This window comes from Chelon labrosus, assembly GCF_963514085.1.
Source record: "Chelon labrosus genome assembly, chromosome: 18".
NCBI classification, from domain to species: Eukaryota; Metazoa; Chordata; class Actinopteri; order Mugiliformes; family Mugilidae; genus Chelon; species Chelon labrosus.
The window spans coordinates 17,869,662-17,881,605 of NC_140351.1; the positions used below are offsets into that span (position 1 = coordinate 17,869,662).

Sequence of the window (11,944 nt, forward strand, 5' to 3'; positions counted from 1 at the left end):
TTTGGATTTCATTATCGGGGTAGGGGGGGTTGGTATTTCCATCAATACAGAGCAAAGAAATTAAAAAGCTCTGTACAAAATTGGACAGCCCTACAACCAATCAGAGCAATTTTGTTTTAAACAAAAGAAAAAGAGAGAAAAAAAGAAAAATGTGGGCAGGGAAGTTGGTCTGGCTTCCAGGCTGAAAATGATTTGATCATACCGGATTGGGCCAGACTTCTCCAAGTGAGGAAGGTTCAATTTAAGAAGACTGGAGGGACAGAAACATGGCAGTAGCGAAACAATGAGTTATTCAAATAAGCTTGTTTGAAAAGATGAACAAAGTAAGATTTTATGTGGGCAGCACCACTGAAAATGTGATTCTGTCTAGACCATGCTCCTCTACTGAATAAACGCAATTTTGGCAATGAAGTTGATGCAAGTCGAGTCAGCCAAGCAGACGCGCATGTCTCCCTGTGTTTTCACACATTCACTTTAAACTGCAGATGTAAGGAGTCTTTTTCTCTGGCAATAAGAGAAATATGAATGTGCAGTGTCCACATCAAGAGAACTGCTGAAAAAATAAATACATATAAATGCAGAGATGAAAGGGGAAATATTTAGCACCGACAACAACAACAACAACAAAAAAAAACTCTTCGCTTTGAGAAGTTAAGTGAGGGTTTCACCGACCTTCTGTAACCATCCCTGAGGCCATAAGAAGCAGCACAGCAGGAGCTCTACTCCATGACTTGAACCATGTGTCTTTCTCAGAGAAGAACAAGTTTCATGGTGCTTGTATAAAACTACCAGTTTAAAAAAATCGATAACTGGGACAGAGCAAATGCATGCGTGTTTGGTGAAAATTTAACATTTGGAATGACTATCAAAGGGATTCTTTCATGCGTTTGACTCTAATATGTACAAATGATTAATAAAACACAGAAGATAGCTTCTCTTTTAAAATATTACAAATGGAGTGTTAACATAGAGAGGATACATACAGCTTTAGCTAGTGGTGTTTCTTTTATTATTATTATTCTTTAGCTGCTTAATCAGTTAGCAGACACTGGAGTCTGTCTTCCACCCACATTGGGCTGAGAGGACAGGACACACAAGAAGATAATTTAACAGTTAAGCGTGCAAACTCTACAAGCAATGGATGGCACCCAAATACAAGGGTCAGCAGTTAGCATCCCAAAACTGACAGTGGAGTGACAGCATCGCTTTCCCCTCAACACCCACAGTGCTCTCTGCTCATGAACAAGGTACCTAGCCCCCTAAATTGCTCCCCAGGTACAGCCTGAGGCTGCTCTGAGTAGGCTAAAGCCTCCTGGTGTTTGTGTGTACGTAGAAACCGAAAGATCAAATTTCCAAATGTGGATACATAAGAAAAATAAACAATATTTTAATGTAACTTTTCACTTAAAGATGCAGACTCTGAAACTATAAGATCCAGGATGCAGCCTGACACAGGCAAAAAAAAACAGTTTAGGAACAGCTCAAAAAAACATGAAAAACAGCACAAGGTGTTGACTTGGCCTCCAAATTCCCTAGATCCCCAAACTGATCAAGCATCTGTGGGATGATCCACAGAGGCCCCTCCCCTTAACGCATTGGCGCCAAAGACCCCCACTAACAACATTCTGTTGCCAGACACCACAGGACACCCTCAGGAGACCCATGTCCATTCTCTGATGAGACGCAGCTGTTCTGGAGGCACAAGGGAGACCTACACAATATTAAGAAAGTGGTCATAATGTTACGCCTGACTGGTGTGCAATAAATCAAAAAATCCACCCATTGCTTTTAAAACAGCATTGTTAAAGGAGCATAGTTTTTCAAGCTTTATTTTTTTGCATGTTTGAGGTATTGCCAGCTACAGTAGCTGAATGAATCTGGGACTAAATGCCTCCCTGATGGCGATGCATGTAAATATCAGTGTGGCATATATACTGTATATGGCAACATCCCCATGTGCTGGGCTTCTGGTGCTTGTTATCTGCTCTCACAGGAAGCCTCGGCCCAGTCATTATAGCTGCAATGAGAACCTTGCCAATCAAATTCCTCACTTACATTCACAGTCCAGCACAAACAAACTTGGAAATAAACTGGGCCTCCGTTTCACTCAAAGCTTGGCTGCCAGGCTTTGATGACTTTCACAACCATCTCAAGATCGCCGTCATTTCACTTGATTTAGCCGCACTTACACAATGAGTCACCGACACAGGCGGAGAGCTGTCAAGCAAGGGTTGTGACACGGATAAAAAGCTTTCTTCCTGAGCATTAAATTGTTCTGAGAGTCGCTGTGCCTCCGTGTCTCTATGTATAAGCAAGCCTGCATGTGTTTCTGGAGCGTTTTGCTGCTTTGGCCCCGCGAAAGAAAATGAACAGGCAAGAGAGGAATTTTAATGGCTCCCGTTCAGAAAGTCAGAGAGCCAGTGCTATATTTGGACGGCAGGATATGAAGACGGCCTAGGGGTCTTGGTGTTTGGGCCCTCACTACATTCCAGCGTGATTCTAATCAAAGTGACGAGTGCGCTGGGGTCGGCAGCGATGAGCGCAACGTTGTATGGCAAAAAAAAAAAAAAAAAAAAACATCAGTCAATGTGACAGCTGGCTGTACAATAATCTACAGTTCCCCTTTGACACGCAATCCAGCTTCTTATTGGAATAAAGAATTCATTACCAAATGAGGACATTAACGTCGACACCGTCATATTGTTGCTTTGTGACATCCCACTTGACTGCTCTCTGAGAAACGCAGATTTTATCGTGCGTATTCCGCTTAGGAAAAACACTGCACTGAATCTAAAGCAGACACTGTGAGGGCACTGTGACTTTGCGCCTGCATATGGGCTCTTGCATATTGGCTTCGGCTTCGGTAATCTCACACAAAACAGCGACTGTCGATCTCAGTTTTACACCTTGCTGATGGAAACCAAGGTGTGAAAGAACAGTACAAGACAGGTGAGATGTTTTTAAACATGTTATCTGATATGTTAACTCCTCTCCAGATACTCTGAAGAACGAAATCAAAATTCAGAAAATGCAAAAACAAGAAATATGCAAAGTCTTAACTCATTATGTGTTTGGTTTTTTTTCCTTTAACTCATTGCCTTGTAGGCCTGTCCCCTGTGATATATATAAATACATAATATTCACAGAGAGAAAGAGCCAAATCTTTCATTTTTCTGCTTGGGGTATAAAGCAATAAAGTGCAAGAGCTGTAAAGGAGTGTAGAAATCTGCCTAAAGGAATGACAGATTAAGCTGCTTACAAAGGATCAATGCTGCCACTAGAAGTGATAGGAAAAAGGAGTTTCTTCTTAAGGTCAACTACCTGGGTCAGTGGCTGACATAATGGCACCGAACAGGAGGCAGTCAGTGAGGGAGAACTCTCCATCTGCCGCTTGGCCCAACAGTACCATCAGTCTGGTGAAGCCGTACACGCAGGCCCTGGGAGTGAGGACAAACAGACAGAAGGAAACACGGTGAGGTCATCAGGGAGCGCCAGCCACAGCAGGCCTATCAGTCATCCCTCTAACCGCAGCAGGGCTTCCCCCAGAGTAGTCTGGGTAATGGGGCCAGACGCTACCAGCAGGTGAGTTGACCCGTTTCCAGGCAGCGGCTGCTTAGCACAAGTGGACACAGAAGGCTGTGACTGCGTTGAGAGGCATTTATTTTAACCAAGAACGGGCGTCTATGCCCCTTCCTTCAACCCCCCACCCGCCTGATACATGCACCCGCACACACACACACACACAATATATACCCTTGTTATCTCAGCATCTATCCATCTCCACCTCTTTTATGACACTATTACAATCATCAAGACAAAATAGAGGAGCACAGGGATAGTGTGTGTGCATAGAATAACCTAAGGGACTGAAAACCACAGGGAGACTGTGTGAAGGGCATTGTGACAGAAATAAAACAGAGGCAGTATTTTTATCAGCTCCGGAGCCGGCCACTAAAATAAATCTAACATCTAACCGCCCAAGAATGCACCATTGTTTTTATCTCCCTTATAAATATATGGCGCCTCTCACTACGAGGATTCGCCGCCGCAGCCCCAGCTCCTGAGCGGTAACTGATGTATGTTAAGTACTAATCCCTCTAGCGTGTGTGTGTGAGGCATCCCATAATAATCAGTATGCCAGCGTGTCCTCCGGGGAACCTGTCTGTCCACTGGCATAACTCTGTTACCATGGCGACAGCGCAAGACTTGCAAGGATTTAAAGCGCTGCCCTCAGGTCAGGCAACTAAGCTGTGTTATTTGTGTATCCTCAAACTTCATGTCATGAAGGGGAGACTTTAGTTTCTATAAAGATGATTATGTGCGTGTGCGACAGACACAGACAGTGAGACAGGCAGACAGAAAGACAGATGAGACACAGGAGTGATGTTCCCTCAGTCTAATATGTCTTTTCCCTATAGGACGTAACAGGTTTACTAACAAGGAGCAGGATTGGTCGGATCTGGTGCCTTAGCATCAAAGAAAATGCACATGACGCAACGTGTCAGAACCTGTCCTGTTTCCCACCGGGCACTGGGGAGCTTTGACAAATGATGTTTAAAAAAATAAAATAAAAAAAAAGCGCTCAAATGGAAAAAGAAGGACAGCACGAGAGGAAAGACAATCTGTTTGATACCATTTTTAGAATTTTGGAGAATCCCATTTATCCCAGATCTTATCCAGTGTGAAGTCCAAGAACTTTAACCATGTAAAAAAAGAAATCTAAAAAAACGACGAGAGTCGAAATAACTTATAAATAAACAGCAATCACAACAGTTAGTGATCAAATCTAGCAGCTGCTTTAAAAGCCCGAGAATAGAATTCTGGCACTGTATTGCCTGTTTCCGTGGGTTAAAAAAAAAAAGGCTTTTCATAAAACATTTTTTTATGAAATCAATGTTTCTCATCACAGAAGATCTTGAGGCAGATCAAAGCAGCATAATGTGGGCTAGGAGGCTTTCACACAGTGTCTGCGTGCATCAGATTTGTGCATCAGTAGCAACTGGTTTGCAAAGATCTCGATTTTCTGAGAGTCTGAGAGTGCCATCTAGCTTTGTCAGGACAGAATAGCAGCACAGTATGGATATCCATACAACTGTAACATAGATGTAACTAATATTTAATATTTAATTAAAGAAGCAGCTCACAATTTGACATGAAGTAACTGGACTTGTTTGAGTTTCTTGCGGTCATGTCACCACTCATCTAAAAGCCTCCACACAGACTGGTGTAGAGTGGAGTCCCACGCTTTTTGACCTCTAGTGGGTGTACTGAGTGCCATTAGGGTCGTTTTCCCCACGGTGAACAACAGCATTAGGGCCGTTAACCCCCTGAACCATCATGTGAGGCTTCAGCAGGGACGAGGACTGAACCAGTACGTGTTTACACACGACACTAACCAAAATAAAAAAAATGTCTCAGTCAGAACGGACTGGACCAATCAGAAGGAAATTTCCATCGGAACAAGAGCACGGGAATTAAGAGAGAGAACAAGCTTGATTATCCATTCAAATGGAAAATATTAGCATCTAATATTCATGCCAATGCTTGACAAGATCATCTGATTTGAAATAAGTTCTTTCTGCACACGTTCACATGCAGAAACATGGCAAAACGAGCGCTTATAAAAAGTGAACAAAGCCAGAATCGATGCGGGCACAAACGTTCTCGAGATAAAATAAAGGATTATCTTATCCTATCATATTATCTTAAATGAATTACATTTTGTCAATAACTGTGGGGATTAAAATCTTATATTACAGCTCTGATTGGTGTTTTGATCCATCTAAATGCATGTAAACTATCAGATCATTTTATTTAGCATCTATGTAAACAGGCATTTCTGATCAGAATTATTTCCTTCGGGTTGAACGAATATTGTTCATGCAAACACAGTCAGCATTAAGCCGAGTGTGGAGGGATCTGAAGGTGTCTCAGACCATACCCTCTGTTTAGTGACGGTTGTTCCAGTTTGTCATAGACGGATTCATTCACCCCTCCTTCAAACCATCAGTCTCCTCTGATGTTTCTTCTTAACACGCATGTGGACCGCAGGGTCCTTTCTCGTGCCATGCCAGTTTCCCTAACTGACGGATCTGTGGATTCCTCCCTGCATTAAACTGCACGCACCGCACGCTGAGACACACGGCGAGCTGGATGACTGAAAATCTTCACAGGCAACTTTTATGATGGCTCCATTTCACGTCGGTGCCTTCCAGGCTCCTGCTATGGTGCAAGCTGGCACGCTGGAGCTGCTTACTGGGATGCCAACAGAGCACCCATTAACATTATTAGTTACACCTGCGCTTTTCTCTGCAGTGACAAAAGGCCTCTACATCCAAGCAAACAGAAAATCTGCACACAGAGGCAAAAAGATGCTCTTAACAGCAGATGCGATGGGACGGTGCCAGGAAGATTCTCACAAACAAAATATCACATCATTAAAAATACATTTGGCTTATTCATTTCTCAGCGAAAGACTGAATAAATATAATAAGATCTTTTATGAATTGTACAGTAATTAAAAAAACACTGCTATGGAAATTCATGTGTTAAATATACAGTATTTTAGCACACATTTAGGGGAGAGCATTTTCCAAACATGCACAAATACAGCACAGTCTACCTCAAATTTATTTTTTTACATATACACCTTTTTTATTTTATTTATTGCATCTTTATATAAATCAGATAATTACATTTATTTTCGACTCTCTAATCTTTCTAAATGTCAAACACTGAGCACCTGGGACAATGATGGATGAAAGAATCCAAGACTTTATCGTTTTCATATGTTGTATTTTAAAAATAAACTGGAATGCTGTCTATAAACCAAACTAAAAATGGATTTCTAGTAGTTAATTATATGTAATATGTTTCATTGGATTCGTGTCGAGTGAATGAACAAAGAGTACTTACCCTATGCACATGCAGCTGATTATGGTACCCAAGAAAGCGTAGGTCAGAACAGAGCCCAGATTCTCAATAAATCGTTTCTATGGTATCAAAAGCAACTCCAGTTAGCACAAAACCAACAATATACAATGGATTCATTTCAATTTCATATGAAAAACAGCGCAATGGTACATTTTCATACTGATGGAGCACTTTATATACACTTTTTTTCCTGAGTCACGTCAGGGCAGCAGTCTCACCTGATTAAGGGTGTAGGCTGCATGGAAGATGATGGGTGGCAGGAACAGAATGAAGAGGACCTCCGGATCAAAGGTCTTCTGTAAAAGACAGAGCGGCTGTGTTGGTGAGTGACAGGGCTCTCCGCAGGGAGCGCAGAGGACTCGGTTTACTGAATGTGACTGACTTGACTGACAGATAACGCGCACGCACATCATTCACTCCTGCACCCGCGCTTTGGCAGACACGCTCTGCTTCTTTTTCCCTTTTGGATCCAAAATGTCAAAATTGTCTCCAGGTGCCAACACAACCTTATCTGTAATTACAGCCGTGAACACTGTGCTCACAAAAAAAAACAAAAATAAAACAAAATAAAACAGCCTCCCACCTATATAGATGTTTAAGAGTGCTTAGATAATGCATTACAGGTACAAAAGGTTACAAATTCTTCTCAGTAACAAACTGAACATTCAGCCTGGCAACTATGTGGCGCATCTGATCACCTTAGAGCCCTTGGCTGCATGATAATATTCCTGCTGTGTACCACATTAGCACGCTGTCCAAGTACCCTGACTCAGACTTGAGCTGAGTAAAGAAAGCCATGATACCAAATGAGATGTCTAACTGGTTGTGTCAGCCTGCACCAAAGCAGCTCCTGGAATTCATGGGAATGGGAACACTATGGGAACACTATAGCCGAACTTATTCAGATGAAGTGACCAAGCTGCTGATCGAAAAAAAAAAAAAAAAAAAAAAAAACCTTCAGCACAAACACTAACCGGAGCGTTTTCATACACGCTGCACTCCTTCCCTGTCTGCTTCTTCTCCTAGGCAACATGATGCAATGCACGCCGCTCGGAAAGGTACCCTTTCATGTCCCTCATCCTTGAATCCTTTTTATGTCTATTGTGGGTACATCCTGAGGATCAAACGGCAACAATATTCAATTCAGATCAAAAATAGCGCCACGTCTCTCCGATTCCCACATTCCACGCGGCCTCCTTACGCTGCTGAAGAAAAACTTAATGCCAGTTCAATTAAATTTCGGTCCAAAGGAGGAGAAATGAAAAAACATCGTCGTGGTTACGGACCTTTTGAGAACGGCCCCGATACGGCTTTTAAATAAAACAGGCGGACATTTGAAGTGGCCTGAATAGCATGAATATTTGGATGAATGGAAATAGGCCTTGCTCTGTAAATGTCCTATTTCCTGGACACGCTGAATTTCAGTGAATATTTACCCGAGTGCATGTGAGGGTATGTGGAAAATTGCTTTTTTTTTTTTTAATATTTACAATTTCTAATGCTGAAAACTAAAGCCCCCTATAGGGTGTGGAGAAAGCACCATGCTTTCTCAGTAAATTCACACTTTAAGTGGTTGGTAGAGCTACAAATTGCACCTATCTTTCAGTTACTATCACTCGGCACACTATAAATTACTTTTTTGTGGCCGCAATTACCCACACTGTGCTACACCTATGCATTTTTTCATCCGTGCAGGCTGTGCATGACGAATACAAAACTGCATAACAGAGACTAATACGGACACTGTAATCAATAAATTATGTATATGTTGGTGGTTTTATTCTAAGGACCACCTGCGCCCACAGAGTGGAGGATGGAGGTGTGTTGTATACACTAATTGCCTCTTCAGCTGAGCAGCACTAAATTTAATCAGACCACAAACTTTAATGCCTTATTCCCCTGTGGCACATAATGGACTCAGTAATGCAATGAAATCCTTATCTCTCCCAGCTAGGTCCCCATATGTATCAGGCTTAATGGCGTGAAGTCTACACAGAACGGTCTGACCGATGTAATGGCCTCTGTGGTAGCCTCTGCTGCTTTGCTAATGAGACCCCGGCATTCAGAAGAGGCCACAGAGTCCACGCCATTAGCAAAGAGTTACACTTGGCCTGGATGATTTGCAAGGTTCATGGTTCACCACTTCCTTTCTCTCGGGCTGACACATCGCTCTGGGATTAAGAAATACATTTTCAAACGCGCTCATTCCACATTCTCTTATTCTTGTTGGAGACTGCGCGGATAAAGCCCGGCTTCGTCCTTCGGTTTCTTTGATATGACAAATCTCTCTGACCACAGCACTAAAATATAAAACCAAGCCTGAAAAAAAAAAAAGTTATGCTACTAATGACAAGCAGAGGTCTGTCACAAGGCTTAGGCATATAGCACTGATATTATCGTCACCGATTCAATGGCAATTCAGTGGCAAAAAAACACATGCTAAGATCTTCAACCTCCTAAGTGTAATAACCGCTTTCACCAAAACACTAGTATTTGCGTCTGCAGCCTTCACAAATTACAGATTCTAACTCTCTGCACAGCTGCTGCGATTCAGTGCTGCACATCAGCAGCAGTGAATCCCAACAGGATTATCATTGATGCAATATGTACACAGCACTTTATGCTTTGGTTTATTATTTACCATCTCATCACAGTCCCTTCCATTTTATAACAGATGGCGGATGTTCGCATCCATCACTGCGTTCTGTGTCACAGGTTGAGGCGTCCATATCTACCTATGAGTAAAATGCTGCTGTGCGCGTTGCGATGCCGAAACGTCTCACATCTTTCCTGCGGTGCAGAGCAATCTGGTACCAATATAACTCGATAGAGTATCTCATTATAGGAACACAAGGAGGAAAATATCTTGAGACGACCAGATAAATTGCTTTTTCTAATTGTATTCGCAAAACTTCTGTTTGTAGATGTTGCCAGGAATATACTTTTAACAAAATGTTAATATAGATCTGTTTTTTTGTTGTTCATTGATTAAACCCATTGTGTTGCTTTATCAGCTCTGCTCGAGTAGAACTGTACATGGACCTTTGATTTTAATATCCTAGTATTCGCGCACAGCACACCTGAAAGTGTAATCTCCAGAATCTGTGACTTAATAAAACCCTAATATGGGTTAAATTGCTCTCTTGCCCTCTTACTCTCTGCACCACCACTCCCTGGCTTTTCCAATAACAAACAGACCATGCAAGTAATTTAGAGAAAAACCAATAACCAAAAACCATTAGAGGACCCAGTATATGTAAATACCCAGCACACACATGGGGCGAAATATAGATACGATCAAAGTAAAGGCTATGAAGAAGAAGAAAGGCTATTTCAGAAAGAATAAAATCACATCAGAGCAGAAGAAAGAATCCTGTGTGCTTCAGTTTTGGTTCCTACTGCGGTGATTATGCAATTATGCAACAGGCGGTTTTCCTTTCAGCGGTCTCGAAACCTCTTCTTTACCGTAAAACATTTTGTTCTGCAAGGTCAACTTAAATTACCATAGTTACCGTATCAGGTGAAGAGGCCAGTGAGGACTGTTGGCTGATATTTCCAACGAGTGTGCACCAGTTCTCGTGGCATGTGGCATTGGCCAGCAAGATGTGATTAGTGTTGGTCAGATTACAAGTGCACATGCTCCCTGCGTTCTCCACATGCTGTCCTTGCCCGAACCACAAGTATCTCACAATTAAACCCAGAAGCATACCTGCGGAGGATAACAACATTAGCACATAGCCCTAAAACTTCAAACACAAGTAGCCAGACATAAATGTACCAAGTATGGGGAATTAATCTGAAAAAGGCCTTGATGTTGTGGACTGCCTTCATTGAAAGGCTGAAACAGATGATGTTTATCAGTGTAAACCTCAAACATCAAACATTTAAACAACATCCTTATTTTTGTTTAATCTGAGTTCATCACATCATTCAGCCAATGAATGTAACGAGTTTCAAATATAAAGACATGTAAATTTAAACAACTTTCACATAAAAACGCCAGTTAAAGCAATATCAGTCCGTGTGTTCCTAAACTTTTCACTTATTAAGGCCCAAAAAAAAGTGGCCAAATTTAATTTTATTGGCATTCTGATACAACTGTGAGTCCAGGAAGTGTTGCTGAATAACGGCTTCCGTACTCCGCACAAAACACACACACACACACACAAACCAAGAGGTTGAATGAGGCGACTTACCATAAAACATTGCACCCCCAGTTTCATTTATGAGTCTGTATTTGAACTGTTTCAGCTTCCACACGCTGAGGATGGTTATGAGAGCCAGGCCGACTGCAGCGAGCACCAGTAGTGCTGCTTTGTCTTGCCCGCACTCCCCACAGCCCGACATCTTCAGAGCGCACAGGTCAAACTTTTCGGAAACAACCGCTGCGTCTCTAGAGACTCATCTGGGTGGCAGCTACATCCGCATCAGCAGCAGCGCTCGAGAGCCCGCGTTGCCTTCACTGCTGCTTGGAAATCACGTGGTTTTCTTTGGCAGGCCTGTGGATTTTGCACTTTTTACGCAAAAATAATAATAATACAAAAATATATTATAATAAAGACTCGTTTATTTTTATTTTATGTGTGTCACAGTACCAATTAACACACATATAAATGATGAAAACGATGGCCACAGCTGTAGAAAGTTCAGCTGTGTTCAGTGCACTCAAACGTGACAGGTGACATTTACTGATCCATAATTTCCTGTATTGTTGAAAAGCATGCACAAATTGGAGACTTCGAGTGTCGTACTGTCATTTTCCAGCAGATGGCGGTGAATACTAAGTAATGCACGCTTCAGCTCATACCTGCAAGTGGCCTGCAAGAGATTGAACCCACCCTATTGTTGTCATTTTTAGTCTGAATCAATCAGTCATTAACCGAAATGTAATCATTCAATTAGCCATTTAGTTGCAATGGGTTCTTTGCATTTTAAATTTACTCTGATTGTTAATTTGACTCTATGTGATAATATAAGTTCAGGAAAATAGCTTACATAAACAATAGGCTTA

At 41.9% G+C, this 11,944-nt stretch overlaps 1 protein-coding gene across 1 annotated transcript in view; it reads right to left on the minus strand.

Moving 5' to 3' along the window:
• Nucleotides 1-11,713, minus strand: part of LOC311503186 (sodium/hydrogen exchanger 9-like) — a 61,791-nt gene extending 50,078 nt beyond the window's left edge. Inside the window, exons 1-5 of the mRNA XM_084565757.1 lie at nucleotides 11,130-11,713; nucleotides 10,446-10,642; nucleotides 7,152-7,229; nucleotides 6,916-6,992; nucleotides 3,322-3,437 (exon numbers count right to left, since the gene is read on the minus strand). Of these exons, the coding sequence (XP_084421883.1) occupies nucleotides 3,322-3,437; nucleotides 6,916-6,992; nucleotides 7,152-7,229; nucleotides 10,446-10,642; nucleotides 11,130-11,280 (619 nt within the window). The 5' untranslated portion in view covers nucleotides 11,281-11,713. The remainder of the gene's footprint in view (nucleotides 1-3,321; nucleotides 3,438-6,915; nucleotides 6,993-7,151; nucleotides 7,230-10,445; nucleotides 10,643-11,129) is intronic.
• Between the last annotated feature and the right edge of the window lie 231 nt (nucleotides 11,714-11,944).